General features: G+C 45.6%; 2 protein-coding genes across 2 annotated transcripts; both read right to left on the bottom strand.

The window, feature by feature from the left end:
• Nucleotides 1–1217: 1217 nt before the first annotated feature.
• On the bottom strand, nt 1218–19649 carry LOC124028922 (bromodomain-containing protein 4-like; the record flags this gene model as incomplete). Its single annotated transcript, XM_046340821.1, has 7 exons — nt 19525–19649; nt 14865–15086; nt 10872–11120; nt 4641–4733; nt 3778–3915; nt 3469–3601; nt 1218–1552 (listed from the first exon to the last, which is right to left on the bottom strand). Coding segments are annotated over exons 3-7 (822 nt in total), but the record flags the coding sequence as incomplete, so codon positions are not given.
• On the bottom strand, nt 11160–26839 carry LOC124028921 (A-kinase anchor protein 8-like). The gene is made up of 4 exons (XM_046340820.1): nt 26615–26839; nt 23862–23957; nt 23383–23733; nt 11160–11342 (listed from the first exon to the last, which is right to left on the bottom strand). Exons 1-4 carry the CDS (start codon nt 26735–26737, stop codon nt 11160–11162), a joined length of 753 nt encoding a protein of 250 aa, XP_046196776.1. The 5' UTR covers nt 26738–26839.
• Nucleotides 26840–27246: the final 407 nt, after the last annotated feature.

Below are 27246 nucleotides of genomic sequence, written 5' to 3'. Positions count from 1 at the left end.
AGAGATATTCAACTACCAGGAAGATAATGACGGTACGTGGGGACATCTCAGGGAATGAAGAGATATTCAACTACCAGGAAGATAATGACAGGGGGAATGAAGAGATATTCAACTACCAGGAAGATAATGACGGTACGTGGGGACATCTCAGGGAATGAAGAGATATTCAACTACCAGGAAGATAATGAAGATAAATGAAGAGATATTCAACTACCAGGAAGATAATGAGGGGTGGGGACATCTCAGGGAATGAAGAGATATTCAACTACCAGGAAGATAATGACGGTACGTGGGGACATCTCAGGGAATGAAGAGATATTCAACTACAAGGAAGATAATGACGGTACGTGGGGACATCTCAGGGAATGAAGAGATATTCAACTACCAGGAAGATAATGACGGTACGTGGGGACATCTCAGGGAATGAAGAGATATTCAACTACCAGGAAGATAATGACGGTCACATCTCAGGGAATGAAGAGATATTCAACTACCAGGAAGATAATGACGGTACGTGGGGACATCTCAGGGAATGAAGAGATATTCAACTACCAGGAAGATAATGACGGTACGTGGGGACATCTCAGGGAATGAAGAGATATTCAACTACCAGGAAGATAATGACGGTACGTGGGACATCTCATGAAGAGATATTCAACTACAGGAAGAATGAAGAACATCTCAGGGAATGAAGATTCAACTACCAGGAAGATAATGACGGTACGTGGGGACATCTCAGGGAATGAAGAGACATTCAACTACCAGAAAGATAATGAATGAAGAGATATTCAACTACCAGGAAGATAATGACAGTACGTGGGGACATCTCAGGGAATGAAGAGATATTCAACTACCAGAAAGATAATGATGGTACGTGGGGACATCTCAGGGAATGAAGAGATATTCAACTACCATTTACATTTACATTTAAGTCATTTAGCAGAAGCTCTTATCCAGAGCGACTTACCAGGAAGATAATGACGGTAAGTGGGAACATTTCAGGGAATGAAGAGATATTCAACTACCAGGAAGATAATGACGGTACGTGGGGACATCTCAGGGCATTTAATTTTAATTTTTTATTTTACGTTTATTTTACTAGGCAATTCAGTTAAGAACAAATTCTTATTTTCAATGACGGCCTAGGAACAGTGGGTTAACTGCCTGTTCAGGGGCAATGAATGACACCCCTTCTTTTCTCCCTCTGGTCTCCTCACCTTAGCTGGGGGTGCGATGCTCTGGGGAATGGTTGGGGCAGCAGGGTGAAGGCCTGGGTGGGCTGGGGGTGGTGGGGTACGGAGGTGAGGCCCTGGGCCAGGACATCCAGAGGGCTGATTGGGAAGGGTGGTCCCAGCTGGGGGCGTGGGAGGGAGGGGTGGGGGGGAACGCGAGGGGGCTGGGTCTGAGGGGGAGGGCGAGGGGGAGGGTGGGGGGCCCCTGGGATACGGGAGACCCCGAGTCTGAGGGCCCGGCGACGGGGAGGAGAAACCTCGGGTGTGGGGGGTGGAGGAGGGAGATGAGTCCTGGCCGGAGTCAGACTTAGACAGGAGACCTGGAGAGGAGGAGAGAGGGGGTGGAGAGAGACAGGGGGTAGAGAGAGACAGGGGGGTAGAGAGAGAGGGGGTAGAGAGACAGGGGGTGGAAAGAGAGAGACGGGGGGGTAGAGAGAGACAGGGGGTAGAGAGAGACAGGGGTGTGGAAAGAGAGAAGGGGGTGGAAAGAGAGAGGGGTGTGGAAAGAGAGAGAGAGGGGGGATGAAAGAGAGAGAGAGGGGGTGGAAAGAGAGAGAGGGGGTGGAAAGAGAGAGAGGGGGGTGGAAAGAGAGAGAGGGGGGATGGAAAGAGAGAGAGGGGGTGGAAAGAGAGAGAGGGGGATGGAAAGAGAGAGAGAGAGGGGGCATGGAAAGAGAGAGAGAGGGGGGCATGGAAAGAGAGAGAGAGAGGGGGATGGAAGAGAGAGAGAGGGGGATGGAAAGAGAGAGAGAGGGGGGATGGAAAGAGAGAGAGAGAGGGGGGATGGAAAGAGAGAGAGAGGGGGGATGAAAGAGAGAGAGAGAGGGGGATGGAAAGGGAGAGGGAGAGGGGGGATGGAAAGAGAGAGAGAGAGGGGGGATGGAAAGAGAGAGAGAGAGGGGGGATGGAAAGAGAGAGAGAGAGGGGGGATGGAAGTCCACCCAGAGTAAAATATATGAGAGAATAAGCAACAGAGAGGCGAAGAGAAGAAAGGAACAGAAGAGGAGAGAAGAGAAAGCACTCCATCAGTAATGACAACAGTGATCTGAATCCCTCCATCAGTAATGACAACAGTGGTCTGAATCCTTCCATCAGTAATGACAACAGTGATCTGAACCCTCCATCAGTAATGACAACAGTGATCTGAATTCTCCATCAGTAATGACAACAGTGATCTGAATCCCTCCATGACAACAGTGATCTGAATCCCTCCATGACAACAGTGATCTGAACCCTCCATCGGTAATGACAACAGTGATCTGAATCCCTCCATCAGTAATGACAACAGTGATCTGAATCCCTCCATCAGTAATGACAACAGTGATCTGAATCCCTCCATGACAACAGTGATCTGAATCCCTCCATGACAACAGTGATCTGAACCCTCCATCGGTAATGACAACAGTGATCTGAATCCCTCCATCAGTAATGACAACAGTGATCTGAATCCCTCCATGACAACAGTGATCTGAATCCCTCCATCAGTAATGACAACAGTGATCTGAATCCCTCCATGACAACAGTGATCTGAATCCCTCCATCAGTAATGACAACAGTGATCTGAATCCCTCCATGACAACAGTGATCTGAATCCCTCCATCAGTAATGACAACAGTGATCTGAATCCCTCCATGACAACAGTGATCTGAATCCCTCCATGACAACAGTGATCTGAACCCTCCATCAGTAATGACAACAGTGATCTGAATCCCTCCATGACAACAGTGATCTGAATCCCTCCATGACAACAGTGATCTGAATCCCTCCATGACAACAGTGATCTGAACCCTCCATCAGTAATGACAACAGTGATCTGAATCCCTCCATCAGTAATGACAACAGTGATCTGAATCCCTCCATCAGTAATGACAACAGTGATCTGAACCCTCCATCAGTAATGACAACAGTGATCTGAATCCCTCCATGACAACAGTGATCTGAATCCCTCCATGACAACAGTGATCTGAATCCCTCCATGACAACAGTGATCTGAACCCTCCATCAGTAATGACAACAGTGATCTGAATCCCTCCATCAGTAATGACAACAGTGATCTGAATCCCTCCATGACAACAGTGATCTGAATCCCTCCATCAGTAATGACAACAGTGATCTGAATCCCTCCATCAGTAATGACAACAGTGATCTGAATCCCTCCATGACAACAGTGATCTGAATCCCTCCATCAGAACAAATCAGACCGTTGGAACTAAAAGCCACTCTCCCTACACCATACCTGCTTCTCTCTGCCCCGCCCTCCGCCCCTTGGTAACCATGGGGATCTCAGTCTCCTCTTGGGGCATCTCAGAGATCTTCTGAAGAAACATCTTCTCCAGAGACTCTGCCATCAACACTATGTCATCACCAGGCTGCACACACACACACACACACACACACACACACACACACACACACACACACACACACACACACACACACACACACACACACACACACACACACACACACACACACACACACACACACACGTCAGTTAACCCTAGCCCTACTATCAGATTTCTGTCTGTGTGTGTGTGTACTGTACCTTGTTGTAGATGTAACAGTTGGTGAACATGGTGTTGAAGTCCTGTATACATTCCTGGGCGTTCCAATAGTAGCTGTTCTCCAGTCTCTTCTTGATGGTCCCCATGTCCATAGGAACCTTGATGATCTGATAGTAATCCTGGAGAGGGGAGGAGGACAGAGGAAGGGGGGGGAGAGGGAGAGAGAGACGGAAAGAGGGAGAGAGAGGGAGGGGAGGAGAGAGAGAGGTAGGACAGAGGAAAGGAGATAGAGGGAGGACAGAGGAAGGGGGGAGAGGGAGAGAGAGGGAAAGAGGGAGAGAGAGGGAGGTGGGGAGGAGAGAGAGAGAGAGAGGGGAGGACAGAGGAAGGGGGGAGAGGGAGAGAGAGGGAAAGGGAGAGAGAGGGAGGTGGGGGAGGGAGGAGAGAGAGAGAGAGGGACAGAGGAAGGGGGGAGAGGGAGATAGAGGGAAAGAGGGAGAGAGAGGGAGGAGAGAGAGAGGGAGGACAGATGAAGGGGGGGAGAGGGAGAGAGAGGGAAAGAGGTAGAGAGAGGAAGGTGGGGGAGGGAGGAGAGAGAGAGAGAGGGAGGACAGAGGAAAGGAGATAGAGGGAGGACAGAGGAAGGGGGGGAGAGGGAGAGAGGGAGGACAGAGGAAGGGGGAGAGAGGGAGGACAGAGGAAGGGAGGGAGCGAGGAGATAGGGGTTAGAGGGAGGAGAGAGGGATGGAGGAGAGAGGGATGGAGAGATAGAGAGGGAAAGAAAGTCTCTCTCCCTCAACTCTCTCACCCCCATGTCTCCCTCTCACCTCCATCTCTCTCCCGCTCTACGGGAGCCTGGAGGGGCGATGAGAAGTGATCCCCCCCCCCCATACACACTACTTACAGGCAGGCCGAGTTTGATGGCATCTACGGGAGCCTGGAAGGGCCATGAGAATTGATGTTTCCACAGTGTCTTCAGCAGCACCTTCAACAGGTACTGCAACACAATAAACCTATTACCAACCCACCACTCAATCAATCAATCAACCAACCAACCAATCAATGAACCCACCACTTAATCAATCAATCAACCCATCAATCAACCCATCAATCAACCAACCCATCAATCAACCCATCAATCAACCCACCACTCAATCAATCAACCAACCCATCAATCAACCCATCAATCAACCCACCACTCAATCAATCAACCAACCCATCAATCAACCCACCACTTAATCAATCAACCCATCAACCCACCACTCAATCAATCAACCAACCCATCAACACACCACTCAATCAATCAATCAACCAACCCATCAACACACCACTCAATCAATCAATCAACCCAATCAACCCACCACTTAATCAATCAACCCATCAACACACCACTCAATCAATCAATCAACCCAATCAACCCACCACTTAATCAATCAACCCATCAACACACCACTCAATCAATCAACCAACCCATCAATGAACCCACCACTTAATCAATCAATCAACCCAATCAACCCACCACTTAATCAACCAACCCATCAATCAACCCACCACTTAATCAATCAATCAACCCAATCAACCCACCACTTAATCAACCAACCCATCAATGAACCAACTAGGGCCCTATAGATCTGCAATGGGGAGAACACAGACAGAATCATGGAATCCAGATATTAAAACTAAATGTTGAACTTCAAAATGCATCAGGGATTCTCCCTCCCTCTTCCTCTCCCCCTCGCTCTCTTCCTCTCCTCCCGCACTCCTCTCCCCCCTGCCATTCCCCCTCTCTCCCTCCCTCCCCCTCTCCCCCTCCCTCCCGAAAAGGCAATGGCACAGGAATGCCCGTCTGTGTGCTTTCTGTCTACCAATGTGTGTAGCCGTTAGCGATGATGTTAATGATAACCTTCTGGTAGATGAAAAGGCTTTCCCAGAAACCTTCTCTATTACATGTTAACTACAGAGTAGTGTCTGTCTACCTGGCGGAATGACATCGTGATTATTTACATCAATCCAGCGGCCATTTTGTTTAGCTAACTCTGCAGTCACGAGGGCTACAGACACTGTCCCAGGCTGGTGCACAGTTTAATTAAAAAGGTAGTTAAATCCACAGATGAAAATGTATTTAATTTTTCCCAGACCTCAAAAGTGGTGTCATGATTAGAGGTCGACCAAATAATCGGAATGGCCGATTTCAAGTTATCATAACAATCGGTAATCTGCATTTTCGGACACAGATTATGGCCGATTACATTGCACTCCACGAGGAGACTGCGTGGCAGGCTGACCGCCTGTTACGCGAGGGCAGCAAGGAGCCACGGTAAGTTGCTAGCTAGCATTAAACGAATCTTAACATAAAATCACTAGTTAACTACACATGGTTGATGATATTACTAGTTTATCTAGCTTGTCCTGCATTTGCATATAATCGATGCGGTGCCTTTTAATTTATCATCGAATCACAGCCTACTTCGCCAAACGGGTGGTGATTTAACAAGTGCATTCGCGAAAAGAGCACTGTTGTTGCACCAGTGTGGACCTCACCATTAACACCTGCTGTTTGTTGTGCTAGCTGATTAGCCTCGCCCACTGTTTTTAGCTAGCTTTCTCAAATCAACACCTGTGACTACTGTATGCCTCGCTGTATGTCTCTCTCAAATGTCAATATGCCTTGTATACTGTTGTTCAGGTTAGTTATCATTGTTTTAGTTTACAATGGAGCCCCTAGATCCACTCTGCATACCCCTGTTACCTCCCTTGTCCCACCCCCCACACATGCGGTGACATCACCCATTACAACCAGCATGTCCAGAGATACAACCTCTCTCATCATCACCCAGTGCCTGGGCTTACCTCCGCTGTACCCGCACCCCACCATACCCCTGTCTGCGCATTATGCCCTGAATATGCCCAGAAACCTGCTCCTCTTATCCTCTGCCCCCAACGCTCTAGGCGACCAGTTTTGATAGCCTTTAGCCGCACCCTCATACTACTCCTTCTCTGTTCCGCGGGTGATGTGGAGGTAAACCCAGGCCCCGCATGTCCCCAGGTACCCTCATTTGTTGACTTCTGTGATCGAAAAAGTCTTGGTTTTATGCATGTCAACATCAGAAGCCTCCTCCCTAAGTTTGTTTTACTCACTGCTTTAGCACACTCTGCTAACCCTGATGTCCTTGCCGTGTCTGAATCCTGGCTCAGGAAGGCCACCAAAAATTCAGAGATTTCCATACCCAACTATAACATCTTCCGTCAAGATAGAACTGCCAAAGGGGGCGGAGTCACAGTCTACTGCAGAGATAGCCTGCAAAGTAATGTCATACTTTCCAGGTCCATACCCAAACAGTTTGAACTACTAATTTTGAAAATTACTCTCTCCAGAAACAAGTCTCTCACTGTTGCCGCCTGCTACCGACCCCCCTCAGCTCCCAGCTGTGCCCTGGACACCATTTGTGAATTGATCGCCCCCCATCTAGCTTCAGAGTTCGTTCTGTTAGGTGACCTAAACTGGGATATGCTTAACACCCCGGCAGTCCTACAATCTAAGCTAGATGCCCTCAATCTCACTCAAATCATCAAGGAACCCACCAGGTACAACCCTAACTCTGTAAACAAGGGCACCCTCATAGACGTCATCCTGACCAACTGGCCCTCCAAATATACCTCTGCTGTCTTCAACCAGGATCTCAGCGATCACTGCCTCATCGCCTGTATCCGCCACGGAGCCGCAGTCAAACGACCACCCCTCATCACTGTCAAACGCTCCTAAAACACTTCTGTGAGCAGGCCTTTCTAATCGACCTGGCCCGGGTATCCTGGAAGGACATTGACCTCATCCCGTCAGTTGAGGATGCATGGTCATTCTTTAAAAGTAACTTCCTCACCATTTTAGATAAGCATGCTCCGTTCAAAAAATGCAGAACCAAGAACAGATACAGCCCTTGGTTCACTCCAGACCTGACTGCCCTCGACCAGCACAAAAACATCCTGTGGCGGACTGCAATAGCATCGAATATCCCCGTGATATGCAACTGTTCAGGGAAGTCAGGAACCAATACACGCAGTCAGTCAGGAAAGCTAAGGCCAGCTTCTTCAGGCAGAAGTTTGCATCCTGTAGCTCCAACTCCAAAAAGTTCTGGGACACTGTGAAGTCCATGGAGAACAAGAGCACCTCCTCCCAGCTGCCCACTGCACTGAGGCTAGGAAACACGGTCTCCACCGATAAATCCATGATTATCGAAAACTTCAATAAGCACTTCTCAACGGCTGGTCATGCCTTCCGCCTGGCTACTCCAACCTCGGTCAACAGCTCCGCCCCCCCGTAGCTCCTCACCCAAGCCTCTCCAGGTTCTCCTTTACCCAAATCCAGATAGCAGATGTTCTGAAAGAGCTGCAAAACCTGGACCCGTACAAATCAGCTGGGCTTGACAATCTGGACCCGCTATTTCTGAAACTATCTGCCGCCATTGTCGCAACCCCTATTACCAGCCTGTTCAACCTCTCATATCGTCTGAGATCCCCAAGGATTGGAAAGCTGCCGCAGTCATCCCCCTCTTCAAAGGGGAGACACCCTGGACCCAAACTGTTACAGACCTATATCCATCCTGCCCTGCCTATCTAAGGTCTTCGAAAGCCAAGTCAACAAACAGGTCACTGACCATCTCGAATCCCACCGTACCTTCTCCGCTGTGCAATCTGGTTTCCGAGCCGGTCACGGGTGCACCTCAGCCACACTCAAGGTACTAAACGATATCATAACCGCCATCGATAAAAGACAGTACTGTGCAGCCGTCTTCATCGACCTCGCCAAGGCTTTCGACTCTGTCAATCACCATATTCTTATCGGCAGACTCAACAGCCTCGGTTTTTCGGATGACTGCCTTGCCTGGTTCACCAATTACTTTGCAGACAGAGTTCAGTGTGTCAAATCGGAGGGCATGCTGTCCGGTCCTCTGGTAGTCTCTATGGGGGTGCCACAGGGTTCAATTCTCGGGCCGACTCTTTTCTCTGTGTATATCAATGATGTTGCTCTTGCTGCGGGCGATTCCCTGATCCACCTCTACGCAGACGACACCATTCTATATACTTTCGGCCCGTCATTGGACACTGTGCTATCTAACCTCCAAACGAGCTTCAATGCCATACAGCACTCCTTCCGTGGCCTCCAACTGCTCTTAAACGCGAGTAAAACCAAATGCATGCTTTTCAACCGATCGCTGTCTGCACCCGCATGCCCGACTAGCATCACCACCCTGGATGGTTCCGACCTTGAATATGTGGACATCTATAAGTACCTAGGTGTCTGGCTAGACTGCAAACTCTCCTTCCAGACCCACATCAAACATCTCCAATCGAAAATCAAATCAAGAGTCGGCTTTCTATTCCGCAACAAAGCCTCCTTCACTCACGCTGCCAAGCTTACCCTAGTAAAACTGACTATCCTACCGATCCTCGACTTCGGCGATGTCATCTACAAAATGGCTTCCAACACTCTACTCAGCAAACTGGATGCAGTCTATCACAGTGCCATCCGTTTTGTCACTAAAGCACCTTATACCACCCACCACTGCGACTTGTATGCTCTAGTCGGCTGGCCCTCACTACATATTCGTCGCCAGACCCACTGGCTCCAGGTCATCTACAAGGCCATGCTAGGCAAAGCTCCGCCTTATCTCAGTTCACTGGTCACGATGGCAACACCCATCCGTAGCACGCGCTCCAGCAGGTGTATCTCACTGATCATCCCTAAAGCCAACACATCATTTGGCCGCCTTTCGCTCCAGTACTCTGCTGCCTGTGACTGGAACAATTGCAAAAATCGCTGAAGTTGGAGACTTTTATCTCCCTCACCAACTTCAAACATCAGCTATCCGAGCAGCTAACCGATCGCTGCAGCTGTACATAGTCTATAGGAAAATAGCCCACCCATTTTCACCTACCTCATTCCCATACTGTTTTTTATACTGTTTTTATTTATTTATTTTTCTGCTCTTTTGCACACCAATATCTCTACCTGTACATGACCATCTGATCATTTATCACTCCAGTGTTAATCTGCAAAACTGTATTATTCGCCTACCTCCTCATGCCTTTTGCACACATTGTATATAGACTGCCCATTTTTTTCTACTGTGTTATTGACTTGTTAATTGTTTATTCCATGTGTAACTCTGTGTTGTCTGTTCACACTGCTATGCTTTATCTTGGCCAGGTCGCAGTTGCAAATGAGAACTTGTTCTCAACTAGCCTACCTGGTTAAATAAAGGTGAAATAAAAAAATAAAAAAATGCCTTCCTTAAAATTAATACACAAGTATATATTTTTAAACCTGCATATTTAGTTAATATTGCCTGCTAACATGAATTTCTTTTAACTTGGGAAATTGTGTCACTTATCCTGCGTTCTGTGCAAGCAGAGTCTGGGTAGATGCAGCAGTTTGGGCCGCCTGGCTCGTTGAACTGTGTGAAGACCATTTCTTCCTACCAAAGACTGTAATTAATTTGCCAGAATTGTACATAATTATGACATAATATTGAAGGTTGTGAAACGTAACAGCAATATTTAGACTTAGGGATGCCACCCCTTAGATAAAATACGGAACAGTTCCGTATTTCAGTGAAAGAATAAACGTCTTGTTTTCTAAATGATAGTTTCCTGATTCTACCATATTAATGACCTAAGGCTCGTATTTCTGTGTGTTATGTTATAATTAAGTCTATGATTTGATAGAGCAGTCTGCGTAATCCGCGTTGAAAATCGTAATCGGTCGACGTCTAGTCATGATGTGGTTTAAGAATTGATGTGGACTGAATATCAAATTTTGGTCTATAAAAAAAAGTGTGAGTTTGAGAATGAAAACGGAAACCTGAGAAAACTCCACAGAATCAGGCAAAAAAAACATTTCATATTATTTTATATGGCCCCGACCAACCAACCAATCCATCAAACAGTACATTATCAGTAGTCAAAACTAGTTGTTCTGTGGTTCGACACACACACACCACACACACACACACACACACACACACACACACACACACACACACACACACACACACACACACACACACACACACACACACACACACACACACACACACACACACACACACACACACACACACACACACACACACACTACCTGTAGCTGGTTGGTCTGTCGTTTCGGCCTCGAGGGGTTCCATGTCTCGGGGGGCGGGGGGTTACAGGAGTGGGAGCGGGGGGCGGGGTCTAGGCTGCTGCCCGCCTCCAGGCCGTCTCCCATGGCGACGGAGGCAGGGCGTAGCAGGCGGGGAGGGGGGGAGTCCCAGTCAGACAGTTTGGACCCGGGAGAGGCAGGCAGGCTAGACTGGGAAGCCCTCTCAGGCCATCACACAAAACGCTGGACTCTCTGAAGGGAGGAGGAAGAGTAACGTCATCATCGTCATCATCACAGCCCACTGGATTCTCTAGAAGGGGGGAGAGTAACGTCATCATAGTCATCATCCCAGCCCATTGGATTGTCTATGAAGGGAGGAAGAGTAACATCATCATCATCACAGCCACTGGATTCTCTAGGAGGGGGAGGAAGAGTAACGTCATCATCGTCATCATCATCACAGCCCACTGGATTCTCTAGGAGGAAGAGTAACATCATCACAGCTATATAAACACAGTCCTATACACTGACCCCACTATATAAACACAGTCCTATACACTGACCCCACTATATAAACACAGTCCTATACACTGACCCCACTATATAAACACAGTCCTATACACTGACCCCACTATATAAACACAGTCCTATTCAAACACAGTCCTATATAAACACAGTCCTATATAAACACAGTCCTATATAAACACAGTCCTATATAAACACAGTCCTATATAAACACAGTCCTATATAAACACAGTCCTATACACTGACCCCACTATATAAACACAGTCCTATACACTGACCCCACTATATAAACACAGTCCTATACACTGACCCCGGCATACACAGGCATATCAGCCCACCGTCTCAGTGACTAATCAACAGAACTGGACTTTCCAACACACACACACTACCCTAACTCACACAGATATATATACCGACCTCTGCACACACACACACACTACCCTAACTCACACACACCTACAGCCACACACACACTACCCTAACTCACACAGATCTATATACCGACCCCTGCACACACACACTACCCTAACTCACACAGATCTATATACTGACCCCTGCACACACTGGCAGCCCAGACTAACCACCAAACTGGACTTCCCCAAACAACACACACGCCTACAGCCACACACACACACACACACACACACACACACACACACACACACACACACACACACACACACACACACACACACACACACAGCAAACACAGACACACTGCGCTAACACACACACACACTATCAGATAAAAGGTTAAAGGTCCTCTAACATGGTTTGATTTAACTTCTTTAGGGTAGGGGGCAGCATTAGGAATATTGGATGAAAAGCATGCCCAAATTAAACTGCCTGCTACTCGGGCCCAGAAGACATGATGTGCATATAGCTGGTAGATTTGGATAGAAAACACTCTAAAGTTTCCAAAACTGTTAAAATAGTGTCTGAGTATAACAGAACTGATTTGGCAGGCGAAGACCTGAGAAAAATCCATTCAGGAAGTAGGTTTTCTATTCAATGCCCTTACAGTATCCATTGACTTAGGACTCAAATTGCAGATCCTATGCCTTCCACTAGATGTCAACAGTCTTTAGAAATTGTTTCAGGCTTGTATTCTGATAACTGGGGAGTAAAAGCCGTCTGAATGAGTGGACACTACCGTGTCACAGAGCTGTATCATGCGCGCCGTGTCACAGAGCTGTATCATGCGCGCCGTGTCACAGAGCTGTATCATGCGCGCCGTGTCACAGAGCTGTATCGTGCGCGCCGTGTCACAGAGCTGTATCATGCGCGCCGTGTCACAGAACTGTATCATGCGCAATCCCGAGAGAGTGCATTTCTTGTTTACCTTTTATATTGACGACGTTATTGTCCGGTTGAAATATTATCGATTATTTAGGCTAAAAACAACCTTGAGTATTGAACATGTTTCTATGAACTTTATAAGTACAATTTTGATTTTTTTTGTCTGCGTTTGAGCCTGTGGATTACTGAAGAAAATGCAAAAAACAAAACTGAGGTTTTTAGATATAAAGAGACTTCATCGAACAAAAGGAACATTTGTTGAGTAACTACTCCTACCAACCAATCAGACTATGTAATGATGATGTGTAGTAGTAGTAGTTGAATTACTAACACTCCTACCAACCAATAAGACTATCTAATGATGATGTTTAGTAGTAGTTGAATTACTAACACTCCTACCAACCAATCAGACTATGTAATGATGATGTGTAGTAGTAGTAGTTGAATTACTAACACTCCTACCAACCAATCAGACTATCTAATGATGATGTGTAGTAGTAGTTGAATTACTAACACTCCTACCAACCAATCAGACTATGTAATGATGATGATGTGTAGTAGTAGTAGTTGAATTACTAACACTCCTACCAACCAATAAGACTATCTAATGATGATGTTTAGTAGTAGTTGAATTACTAACACTCCTACCAACCAATCAGACTATGTAATGATGATGTGTAGTAGTAGTAGTTGAATTACTAACACTCCTACCAACCAATAAGACTATCTAATGATGATGTTTAGTAGTAGTTGAACTACTAACACTCCTACCAACCAATAAGACTATCTAATGATGATGTGTAGTAGTAGTTGAATTACTAACACTCCTACCAACCAATCAGACTATGTAATGATGATGTGTAGTAGTAGTAGTTGAATTACTAACACTCCTACCAACCAATCAGACTATGTAATGATGATGATGTGTAGTAGTAGTTGAATTACTAACACTCCTACCAACCAATCAGACTATGTAATGATGATGATGTGTAGTAGTAGTTGAATTACTAACACTCCTACCAACCAATCAGACTATGTAATGATGATGATGTGTAGTAGTAGTTGAATTACTAACACTCCTACCAACAGGGCTGGAAATGGCCAAGAACCTCAAGATACAATGTTGTCACGATACGATATATACTGAGATTCTCAGGACACTCTGGATTCTATACGTATTGTGATTCTCAGGATTCTATATGTATTGTGATTCTCAGGATTCTATATGTATTGTGATTCTCAGGATTCTATATGTATTGTGATTCTCAGGATTCTATATGTATTGTGATTCTCAGGATTCTATATGTATTGTGATTCTCAGGATTCTATATGTATTGTGATTCTCAGGATTCTATATGTATTGTGATTCTCAGGATTCTATATGTATTGTGATTCTCAGGATTCTATATGTATTGTGATTCTCAGGATTCTATATGTATTGTGATTCTCAGGATTCTATATGTATTGCGATTCTCAGGATTCTATATGTATTGTGATTCTCAGGATTCTATATGTAGGATTCTATATGTATTGTGATTCTCAGGATTCTATATGTATTGTGATTCTCAGGATTCTATATGTATTGTGATTCTCAGGATTCTATATGTATTGTGATTCTCAGGATTCTATATGTATTGTGATTCTCAGGATTCTATATGTATTGTGATTCAATACTGGGATTTTATTGCGATTTGATGTTCCAAACATATTGCTCACCATATGTCTGCTGCAGAAAGACAAGAATGAGCCAAGTGTTGATCAGTCATGGAAATAAAAGTGCTGAAAACTAATTGACTCCCAACGTAAAAAGAAGATGAAGAACAAGCTACGAAGGAAAAACTAATATTAGGATACTGTCAAAACGTTAGGATACATCTTAAAAATATGTAACTGCATATGTCCCCCCCCCCATCACTATCTAATGATTATGTGTAGTAGTCGTTTACTCATTAGCCTGACATAAATACACCTACCAACCTTTAAGACAGGTTTGAATCCAGAGCCCATTCAGAGGGTTTGGTTCAAATACAGAAGACACATTTTTTTGGAATGCATTCAGTTGTGCAACTGACTAGGTCTCCCCCTTTCCCTAATGATGATGTTTAGTCCTAGTAGGTTGTTCATTAGTCTAGAACACACACACACAGGCTGCTAGGTTACAGCTGGACTTACATGTTTGTCTGTTGTGGTGCAGGCTTGGTCTATTCCAGAGGGAGTGTCATCTCTCAGAATGGAGAGGTAGAGTAGTGACCTGGAGGAGGGCAGGAGAGAGGGGCCAGTCTTCTTTTGGTTGGTTGGTTGACGAGAGGGGTGGAGTAGTGACCTGGAGGGGGGGCAGGAGAGAGTGGCTAGACTTCCTTTGGTTTGTTGGTTGACGAGGGGGGTAGAGGTGGTCTGAGAGAGAGTGAGAGATAGAGAGAAATGTAGAAGGACAAGCAATCACAACACTGGTGGAGAGAGAGAGAAACAGAGAGACCGACCAGTCTTTGGTTGTTTGGTTGGTTGACGAGGGGAGTAGAGGGGGTCTGAGAGAGAGAGAAAGAGAGAGAGATGTAGAAGGACAAGGAATCACAACACTGGTGGAGAGAGAAACAGAGAGACCGACCAGTCTTTGGTTGTTTGGTTGGTTGACGAGGGGAGTAGAGGGGGTCTGAGAGAGAGAAAAGAGAGAGATGTAGAAGGACAAGGAATCACAACACTGGTGGAGAGAGAAAAGAGACCAACCAGTCTTCGGTTGGTTGACGAGGGGAGTAGAGGGGGTCTGAGAGAGAGCTGTAGAAGGACAAGGAATCACAACACTGGTGGGGGGGGTATAGAGAAGAGAAGGGTTGTAGTGTGACTGTACGTCAGCCGTGTGTGTGGTGTGTCTAGAAGGCGTAATGTACGGTGCATTTTGGAAAGTATTCAGACCCCTTGTCTTTTCCACATTTTGTTACAGCCTTATTCTAAAATGTATTAAATAAATAAAAACCCTCTGCAATCTACACACAATACCTCATAACGACAGAAGCGAACAGGTTTTTAGACAATTTGTATAAAATTTAAATAAAATACAGAAATACCTTATTTACATAAGTAGTCAAACCCTTTGCTATGAGACTCAAAATTGAACTCAGGTTTCCATTGATTGTCCTGTGGTAAATTCCATTGATTGGACATGATTTGGAAAGGCACACAACTGTTTATATAAAGATCCCACAGCTGACAGTCCAAGTCAGAGCAAAAACCAAGCCACGAGGTCGAAGGAATTGTCCATAGAACTCAGAGACAGATTATGTCGGGGCACAGATCTGGGGAAAGAGTACCAAAACATTTCTGCAGCATGTAAGATGTTTGGAACCACCAAGACTCTCCCGAGAGCTGTCCGCCCGGCCAAACTGAGCAATCAGGGGAGAAGGGCCTTGGTCAGCGAGGTGACCAAGAACCCAATGGTCACTCGAACAGAGCTCCTGAGTTCCTCTGTGGAGATGGGAGAACCTTCTGGAAGGACAACCATCTCTGCAGCATCCTACCAGTCAGGCCTTTATGGTAGAGTGGCCAGATAGAAGCTACTTCTCAGTAAAATGCTCATGACAGCCCACTTGGAGTTTGCCAAAAAGGCACCCAAAGAACTCTCAGACCATTAGAAACAAGATTCTCTGGTCTGATGAAACCAAGATTGAACTCTTTGGCGTGAATGCCAAGCGTAACATCTGAAGGAAACCTGGCACCATCTCTACGGTGAAGCATGTGGTGGCAGCATCATGCTGTGGGGATGTTTTTCAGCGGCAAGGACTGGGAGACTAGTCAGGATCGAGGGGAAAGATGAACGGAGAAAGTACAGAGAAATCATTGATGAGAACCTGCTCCATAGCACTCAGGACCTCAGACTGGGGCGAACGACCCTAAGCACACAGCCAAGACAACGTGGGAGTGGCTTTGGGACACGTCTCTGAATGTCCTTGAGTAACCCAGCCAGAGCCCAGACTTGAACCAGATCGAACATCTCTGTAGAGACCTGAAAATAAATGTCCAGTGACGCTCCCCATCCAACCTGACAGAGCTTGAGAGGATCTGCAGAGAAGAATGGGAGAAACTCCCCCCAATACAGGTGTGCCAAGCTTGTAGCGTCATACCCAAGAAGACTCAAGGCTGTAATCGCTGCCACAGGAGCTTCAACAAAGTACTGAGTAAAGGGTCTGAATAATGTGATATTTTTTATTTTTTAGCAATTTGCTAACATTTCTAAAAAAAACTGTTTTTGCTTTTTCATTATGAGGTAGTGTGTAGATTGACAAGGAGAAAAAAATTATAATAATAAAAATTAAATATAAATTAAAAATAAAAATATTTAATCAATTTTAGAAAAAGGCTGTAACGTAACAAAATGTGGAAAAAGTCAAGGGGTCTGAATACTTTGACTGCACTGTATGTTTGCATAGGCAAAGACAACAAGATGCGGAGCGTCTGTCTGTCGTGATGAAACCGTGAAAACAAGTAGTCATGTCTCCATGTGACTAACAATCATTGTAAATGAGAGCCTTTGTCTAAGTCTCTACCCACAGCAGAGAGACAGACAGGGTAAAGCAGGGGAGTCAAACTCATTCCATGGAGAGCCTAGTGTCTGCTGGTTTTTCTTCTTTTTCTTTCAATTAAGACCAAAACAACCAGGTGAGGGAGTTCCTTATTAATCAGTGACCTTAATTCATCAATCAAGTACAAGGGAGGAGCAAAAACCCCACAGACACTCGGCCCTCCGTGGAATGACTGACACCGGTGGAGTAAAGCATGATGTTTTACTGCTTATGTTCTTGGAGGAACATACACACACACACACACACACACACACACACACACACACACACACACACGATAATTGACAACAACTAAGCCGATGCTGTCAAAACATTGGAACCCAATCTCACAGCAAGTGGGTCATTTTAGCTACGCACATTTCTCCAGACCATATATGCCTCTCTACCTTCAAATAACATGAACTTTAAAGAGTTTTAACTAGCTAGATAACCAATAGTCTGATTAATCAGGCTGGAATAACAATTTGTAAGTCGCTCTGGATAAGAGCGTCTGCTAAATGACTTAAATGTAAATGTAATACACAAGTAATTGGTATAAACAGCCTTAGACATTATCTAGTCTGATTTATCAGGCTGGAATACACAAGTAATTGGTATAAACAGCCTTAGACATTATCTAGTCTGATTTACCAGGCTGTAATACACAAGTAATTGGTATAAACAGCCTTAGACATTATCTAGTCTGATTTATCAGGCTGGAATACACAAGTAATTGGTATAAACAGCCTTAGACATTATCTAGTCTGATTTACCAGGCTGTAATACACAAGTAATTGGTATAAACAGCCTTAGACATTATCTAGTCTGATTTACCAGGCTGGAATACACAAGTAATTGGTATAAACAGCCTGAGATGTGTGTGAAAAATCCAGTGTAAATGTTTCAGGATATTGAATAAAATTACATTCAAACTTCCTCTACCGTTTGGATATTTTGTCTCAAATGTCAAGCAGCAGAAGGACAAACCGCACAGACAACAGGTAGAGTAAGTTTAAATGCAATTTCATAGAACATTTAGTCTTTCACACAAATGTCTAAGGCTGTTTATACCAATTACTTGTGTATTCCAGCCTGATTTATCAGACTAGATAATGAAGTGAGAAAATGATCATGCAAAATCAAAACACCCTGAATATAAGGTCCCAAACCAACGAGTAACGGGTATTGAAAATGGTGCTTCTTGTCACATACGTCAGTCTTTTATTCAAAGAAAACTATTTCTAGAGATGCAATATGCATAGCAGATGATTAGGTTAAGTTGTCTAGGGCAGTGGTTCCCCAACTGTGGAGGGGTCGCCACAGGTTATTTATTTTAGGAACTCAGTCCAGCTTTAAACTTACTCTTGAAAATTGTCATCTCTAAATTGGGTAGTACATCATCAGTTCCTCTTGTCTCGTTAGTCATTACAGACCTTAGAGAACTATTTATAACTTGTCAGAAATGTCCAGATCAAGTAGCTCATGTCAGCTAACGTTTTTTTGTTATAAAGATCTTTTAGCCCATAGTCATTTTTTTGTCACTCAAATATCACATGAATACACATTAGATATGTATAGAATGGCAAGACATGTGCTTTACAACTGCAAAATATTATTTGCACGCCATGACAACATGTGTAGAATTGCAGGAAATAAAATTAAAACCTGCAAAAGTTTGGGACCCCTGGTCGAGAGATACAACAGCTAGTCATGATCGCTGTCAGCATTTTTCTGACAGCTCCGTACGTAAACACCCTTTCAGAATACAACTTGGACTGTGACGTTCCTCTAGAAAAAAAAACTACGTCGTATTTCACGTGCTTTCAGCGCCACGGAGCGTAAAATACGCCCCAAACCAGGCGTAACTTCTGTCAAGAATACGGCCTACGGGGCTACAAACAAACAACCTAGCTAGCTACTAACGTTAGCGTGCTACCGTCCCCCAACTACCGTGCGCAATGACAACAGGGAGAGCCCATGCCCCTGAAAAACACCGTTAATGTACCACCAAGGAGCATAGAGAACGAAAACACAAGAAGTGCAATAAACTGCAAATCAGGTAACGTAAATACAGAGAATATTCATCTTCCCGTGCGCCCGCACCGGCGACAGGCCTGTGATAAGACAACCCATGCCCCGCTAGGCACCTCGCGCACTGACACCAACCGAAATACTGGACCGAGTGTGGTTCTAAGTGTTTTATCGGATTCCTGAGATCGAATGCCTTCGTTTACCCTACCGGTATCGGTGGAGCGACACCCCAAAACACGTTTATTTACCTTTTTCTGTCGGTTGTCAGCGCGCGCAGGTCTTCCTCACCCCTGAATCCAGAACAAACAGCCCCGTTCGACGTCAGTGACGTCAGACGTAGGGGGAACGTCATGACGTCATTCGGAGGAATGTCACCTCTCCACGAACGAATCCCCTCTGTCCTCTCCCTACCTCTGTCTCCCGGAACATGCAATACGATGCAATAACTTCAAACACTGAAAATTATTATAGACAAAAACCCAATATACACTGGTCTGCATAAATGGCCATACATAGCATCACAATTAATTGCCCTATTATCGCGTAACCACACACTGTCAATGGACTGGATAATTTGTGATAGATATTGTAACAATTGCATAATTTCACCTTCTATACATCACATAATCTTATAAACTATAGGTTCTTAATACTCTTATAATAAACTCATGTTATGGTAAATTCTACCTTGAAGAAACGCAATTAATTCCACCTATAGTGGAGTGAGCCCTCCACCTAGTGGTCAATTAATCACAAGTATGGTAGTATCAGAGAGGATTCAGAGGGGTTGGGACACATTTCGGTTGAATGCATTCAGTTGTGCAATTGACAAGGTATCCCCCTTTCCCTTCCCACCTGATCTCGACTTCTCCCACCTGTCTTCCATCTTTAAAGTGGTCACTCAAATATCTTGTCAATATAATAGACAATCTTTGGTAGTATCAACCCTCTGAGTTCAGGTCTTTCAGATCAAAATTATAGGGACAGGCGGTGTCTGATCCTACACTGAACAACAATAGAAACGCAACATGTAAATTGTTGGTCCTATGTTACCTGACCTGAAATAAAATATCCCAGAAATGTTCCATAAGCACAAAAAAGCTTAAATCTCTCAAGTTTTGTGCACAAATTTGTTTACATCCCTGTGCATTTCTCATTTGCCAAGATAATCCATCCACCTGACAGGTGTGGCATATCAAGAAGCTGATTAAACAGCATGATCATTACACGTGCACCTTGTGCTGGGGACAATAAAAGGCCACTCTAAATGTGCAAAGTCAAAGTTGTAAAAGTTTTGTGACAAAATCACCACACTGTACATTTCAGTTGAAGGCATTCAGATTTCAAATGTTCATAAATGACCAGCATGGTCAAATAATAATAAGGCAGAACAGTTGAAACTGGAGCAGCAGCACAGTCAGATGGACTCCCATCATTCAGGTTCCTGGGGCAAAGTCAAAGTTGTAAAAAGGTGGAGATTATAACACCCCATGGTGGTAGTGGGGTTATGGTATGGCCAGGTGGCATAAGCTATGGACAACGAACACAATTGCATTTTATCGATGGAAATTTGAATGCAGAGATACCGTGATGAGATCCTGTGGTCCATTGTCGTGGCATTCATCTGCTGCCATCACCTCCTGTTTCAGTATAATGCAAGGCTCGTGTCACAAGAATCTGTTCACAGTTCCCGGAAGCTGAAAATGTTCCAAGTTCTTCCGTGGCCTGCATACTCACCAGACATGTCACCCATTGAGCATGTTTGGGATGCTCTGGATCGACGTGTACAACAGCGTGTTCCAGTTCCCGCCAATATCCAGCAACTTCGCACAACCATTGAAGAGGAGTGGGACAACACTCCTCAGGCCACAATCAACAGCCTGATCAGCTCTATGTGAAGGAGATGTGTTGTGCTGCATGAGGCAAATGGAGGTCACACCAGATACGGACTGGTTTTCTGATCTACAACCCTACCTTTCTTAAGGTATCTGTGACCAACAGATGCATGTCTGTATTCCCAGTCATGTGAAATTCATTCGGCCCTAATCTATGATTTAGTTAAATTCACTGATGCATACAGCCCACTTGTTCCTTCCTTTTAGTTGATTCATGGTCATCACAGTCAACAAGATTGTATTATGCAGAATGCAGTGTTACATTAAGACGAGACCTTAAAGTAGCAGAAATAACAATGCCTGCTGTTTCAGTAAAAAGCCAAGGGATGGGACTGAAGAAATATAAACACTCAAATTCATAGAGCTATGGATGCAAGGACTGACCATCCATGATATCAAGATTATAGTTTTAAACATTAGAGTAAAATAAGCTTATATTTTGGATTCTGATAAGGTATGACAACTGAACTAAAAGCTCATGGAGGCGTTTAGAAGAGATGTTCATGAATTAATGGGTACACGTTCATTTAGAAGTGATGTTCATGAATTAATGGGTACACGTTCATTTAGAAGTAATGTTCTTCATTAATGGGTACATGTTCATTTAGAAGTGATGTTCATGAATTAATGGGTACACGTTCATTTAGAAGTGATGTTCATGAATTAATGGGTACACGTTCATTTAGAAGTGATGTTCATGAATTAATGGGTACACGTTCGTTTAGAAGTCCAAAAATGTAGTAACTGCCAAAAGCCCTTTTAAACAACACACTACTTTGATCAGGGAAAGGGGTTCTTCATACCTAGTCAGTTAAACAACACACTACTTTGATCAGGGAAAGGGGATACCTAGTCAGTTAAACAACACACTACTTTGATCAGGGAAAGGGGGATACCTAGTCAGTTAAACAACACACTACTTTGATCAGGGAAAGGGGGATACCTAGTCAGTTAAACAACACACTACTTTGATCAGGGAAAGGGGGATACCTAGTCAGTTAAACAACAATATATTCAACAAAGAAGTCTTCCGCATTTAACCCAACTGAATCAGAGGTGTGGGGGGGGCTGCCTTAAATCGACATCTTCAGCGCCCGGGGAACAGTGGGTTAACCGTCTTGCTCAGGGGCAGAAAGACAGATTTTTACCTTGTCAGCTCTGGGATTGGATCCAGCAACCTTCCGGGTTACTGGCCCAACGCTCTAACCACTGCCTGCCACCATCCTGCTGCACCCAATGTGAATGATTGGATTTACAGTGTCGTGTTAAGGTTGTCCTGAGCCTTTTCACCATGTGTGTAAAGAAAGAATTTGACCCTTGACCGTATTCTAATCTAAACCCAGAACATCAGCCAGTCTGTTTGTGCGATCATGCTGACTATAATTCTTTGTCATGCGTCTTGACAACAGCAATGGAATTGTCAAAAGCACAAAAATCTGAGATCAGGCTAGAAGAAATCAGCTCAACAAAGAAACCAAACCAACAGATAAACATTTTAAACATTTATTCTCATCTGTCCAAAAAGAACATGGATGACAACAGCAACAGTCTGTAAAACTAAATCCTGCCCAGTCTTTCAATCTAAACACACCAACAAATACATTTCAAATAAGTTTTGCACGTTTGGGAGGAGTCGACAAGAGACGAACCAATCAGCTCAGACTTCCTAGGAATCTAGCTATGACGGACAGGGAGTGCGTCCAGTAGTAATACCAGGTAGGGGTGTGTCATATCAATAACACTAAGTTCACGGTCCTCTACCCACTGAAACATTGTCAAAATATCCCAACGCAGACCGACAGATTCAAAAGGCACAACAAAAAAAAGTCTACTTACACAGAAGAGAAACTATATATGAAAACAGATGTATCAGAAGTATATTAGTGAGTCTCAGTTCTGAATGGAGGGGGGCGGTAAGTATGAATGAATCTGATTGGCTGTTTGTGGAAGGGTTAGAGTGGGATTGGCTGGACAAGGGAGAGAGAGGGCTGTATTAATTGGTCCAGAGGGAGGTCAAAGGGTCATTGAGGGTAAAGGTCACTCTATGACGACCACGTCAGCATCCTCGTCTTTCTTCTCTACCGGCACACCCTCATCCTCTCCTCCCACTCCTTCATCCTCCTCTTCCTCTCCCAGCTCTCCTTCCACTCCCTCATCCTCCTCTCCAAACTCATCTCCTACTTCAAACCCTTCCTCCTCTTCCTCTCCTACCTGCTCCAGCTCTCCCTCAGCCTCCCCCACCCTGCGTGTCCCCCTCACCCTGCGTGTCCCCCTCACCCTGCGTGTCCCCCTCACCCTGCGTGTCCCCCTCTCCTCCCCCACTGGCTTCTCTAATTGCGCCTCTTCCTCCCCTCCATCTGCTACCGCCACTCCCCCCTCCTCCTCCATCTTCTCCTCCTCTACCCCATCAGCCCCGGTGGCCTCCTGCGTTGTCTCTGGCCCCGCCTCTTCCTTGGTGGTCTCCGCCAGGCTCTCATTGGTCAGCTCAGCCTCTGACACCTCCATATTCATCGAGTCCTCTGGGTCTTGGTCGTCCTGGTTACCGAGGAAGGGGTTCTCACCCTGCAGAGAGGAGAGAGGAAGGGCAGGGTCAGAGAGAGATTGTGAGTGAGTGAATGAGTGCATTGAGGCACAGAGAGTCAGTGTTTCTGAGGTGGGGGGGGTTCTGTGTGAGATGGGCGTTTGTGTACCTTGAGGTAACTCTCCAGCTTCTTTCCGATGATTTTGTGATTGAGGATGCTGCGAGCCACTGACAGACTGGCCCTCTTAGACTGCTCCATCATACCCTGGGGTCACGCAGGAGGCAAAGGTCACACAGGAGTCAGTGGGGGAAAGGTCAGGGAGGGCAGAGCAATTCTTTTAAATAAAAAGTACTTGTTCCTCCAATTCTTCTGTATCCAACCAAGCAGGGTTTATATTGTATAGTGACCTGGTCTCATCCTGCCCTACAGTCAATATACACTGAGCTGTGTAGTGACCTGGTATCAGTCAATATACACTGAGCTGTGTAGTGACCTGGTATCAGTCAATATACACTGAGCTGTGTCGTGTACTGACCTGGTATCAGTCACTATACACTGAGCTGTGTCGTGTACTGACCTGGTATCAGTCACTATACACCGAGCTGTGTACTGACCTGGTATCAGTCACTATACACCGAGCTGTGTACTGACCTGGTATCAGTCACTATACACCGAGCTGTGTACTGACCTGGTATCAGTCACTATACACCGAGCTGTGTCGTGTACTGACCTGGTATCAGTCACTATACACTGAGCTGTGTACTGACCTGGTATCAGTCACTATACACCGAGCTGTGTCGTGTACTGACCTGGTATCAGTCACTATACACCGAGCTGTGTCGTGTACTGACCTGGTATCAGTCACTATACACCGAGCTGTGTCGTGTACTGACCTGGTATCAGTCACTATACACCGAGCTGTGTCGTGTACTGACCTGGTATCAGTCACTATACACCGAGCTGTGTCGTGTACTGACCTGGTATCAGTCACTATACACCGAGCTGTGTACTGACCTGGTATCAGTCACTATACACCGAGCTGTGTACTGACCTGGTATCAGTCACTATACACCGAGCTGTGTACTGACCTGGTATCAGTCACTATACACCGAGCTGTGTACTGACCTGGTATCAGTCACTATACACCGAGCTGTGTACTGACCTGGTATCAGTCACTATACACCGAGCTGTGTACTGACCTGGTATCAATCACTATACACCGAGCTGTGTACTGACCTGGTATCAGTCACTATACACCGAGCTGTGTACTGACCTGGTATCAGTCACTATACACCGAGCTGTGTACTGACCTGGTATCAGTCACTATACACCGAGCTGTGTACTGACCTGGTATCAATCACTATACACCGAGCTGTGTAGTGACCTGGTATCAGTCACTATACACCGAGCTGTGTACTGACCTGGTATCAGTCACTATACACCGAGCTGTGTACTGACCTGGTATCAGTCAATATACACTGAGCTGTGTAGTGACCTGGTATCAGTCAATATACACTGAGCTGTGTTCTGACCTGGTATCAGTCACTATACACTGAGCTGTGTCGTGTACTGACCTGGTATCAGTCACTATACACTGAGCTGTGTCGTGTACTGACCTGGTATCAGTCACTATACACTGAGCTGTGTCGTGTACTGACCTGGTATCAGTCACTATACACTGAGCTGTGTCGTGTACTGACCTGGTATCAGTCACTATACACTGAGCTGTGTCGTGTACTGACCTGGTATCAGTCACTATACACTGAGCTGTGTCGTGTACTGACCTGGTATCAGTCACTATACACCGAGCTGTGTACTGACCTGGTATCAGTCACTATACACCGAGCTGTGTACTGACCTGGTATCAGTCACTATACACCGAGCTGTGTACTGACCTGGTATCAGTCACTATACACCGAGCTGTGTACTGACCTGGTATCAGTCACTATACACCGAGCTGTGTACTGACCTGGTATCAGTCACTATACACCGAGCTGTGTACTGACCTGGTATCAGTCACTATACACCGAGCTGTGTACTGACCTGGTATCAATCACTATACACCGAGCTGTGTACTGACCTGGTATCAGTCACTATACACCGAGCTGTGTACTGACCTGGTATCAGTCACTATACACCGAGCTGTGTACTGACCTGGTATCAGTCACTATACACCGAGCTGTGTACTGACCTGGTATCAGTCACTATACACCGAGCTGTGTAGTGACCTGGTATCAGTCACTATACACTGAGCTGTGTACTGACCTGGTATCAGTCACTATACACTGAGCAGTGTACTGAGCTGGTATCAGTCACTATACACTGAGCAGTGTACTGAGCTGGTATCAGTCACTATACACTGAGCAGTGTACTGACCTGGTATCAGTCACTATACACTGAGCAGTGTACTGACCTGAAGTATCAGTCACTATATCAGTCACTATACACTGAGCAGTGTACTGACCTGGTATCAGTCACTATACACTGAGCTGTGTACTGACCTGGTATCAGTTACTATACACTGAGCAGTGTCGTGTCACTGGTATCAGTTACACTATACACTGAGCTGTGTACTGACCTGTGTACTGACCTGGTATCAGTCACTATACACTGAGCTGTGTCGTGTACTGGTATCAGTCACTATACACTGAGCTGTGTCGTGTACTGACCTGGTATCAGTCACTATACACTGAGCTGTGTCGTGTACTGACCTGGTATCAGTCACTATACACTGAGCTGTGTCGTGTACTGACCTGGTATCAGTCACTATACACTGAGCTGTGTCGTGTACTGACCTGGTATCAGTCACTATACACTGAGCTGTGTCGTGTACTGACCTGGTATCAGTTACTATACACTGAGCTGTGTCGTGTACTGACCTGGTATCAGTCACTATACACTGAGCTGTGTCGTGTACTGACCTTGCGGTTGAAGTTGTGGTCGGGGGACTTGAGGTGTTTCTGTATGACGTAGAACTGCATGGGGATGAAGAGGTCACAGGCTGCACAGTGGGCTGCCTCCACCTTCTTCATGAAGTGTTCCATACCCAACTCTGTTACAGAGGAGAAACAGGGAAACAGTTGGACCAGCAGAGAAGAAAAACACAGAGAAAACCTTTACAAATCCACCCTGTTCCACAGAAGAGTAGTACGTACGCAACGCACACACACACACAGCGCGTACGCAGCGCACACACAGCGCGTACGCACACGCAGCGCGCACGCAGCGCACACGCAGCGCACACGCAGCGCACACGCAGCGCACACACAGCGCGTACGCAACACGTACGCAACACACAGTGCATACGCAACACACACACAACACAGCGCGTACGCAACACACACACAACACAGCGCGTACGCAACACACACACACACACAGCGCGTACGCAACACACACACACACAGCGCGTACGCAACACACACACACACACAGCGCGTACGCAACACACACACACACACACAGCGCGTACGCAACACACACACACACAGCGCGTACGCAACACACACACACACAGCGCGTACGCAACACACACACACACAGCGCGTACGCA

The sequence above is a fragment of the Oncorhynchus gorbuscha genome, unplaced genomic scaffold (assembly GCF_021184085.1).
Source record: "Oncorhynchus gorbuscha isolate QuinsamMale2020 ecotype Even-year unplaced genomic scaffold, OgorEven_v1.0 Un_scaffold_5033, whole genome shotgun sequence".
Classification (NCBI taxonomy): domain Eukaryota; kingdom Metazoa; phylum Chordata; class Actinopteri; order Salmoniformes; family Salmonidae; genus Oncorhynchus; species Oncorhynchus gorbuscha.
This window is presented reverse-complemented; position numbering and strand designations above follow the sequence as displayed.

Bases quoted from the DNA above. Each gene is read 5' to 3' on its own strand.
- LOC124028921 (XM_046340820.1), bottom strand. From the start codon at position 26,737: ATGGAACACTTCATGAAGAAGGTGGAGGCAGCCCACTGTGCAGCCTGT. The intron at 23,958-26,614 runs GTCAGTACACGA...GCGTGACCCCAG, and splicing joins ACCACAACTTCAACCGCAAG to GGTATGATGGAGCAGTCTAA. The intron at 11,343-23,382 runs GTAGGAGAGGAA...TTCCTCCTAGAG, and splicing joins CTGAGGGAGAGCTGGAGCAG to AATCCAGTGGGCTGTGATGA.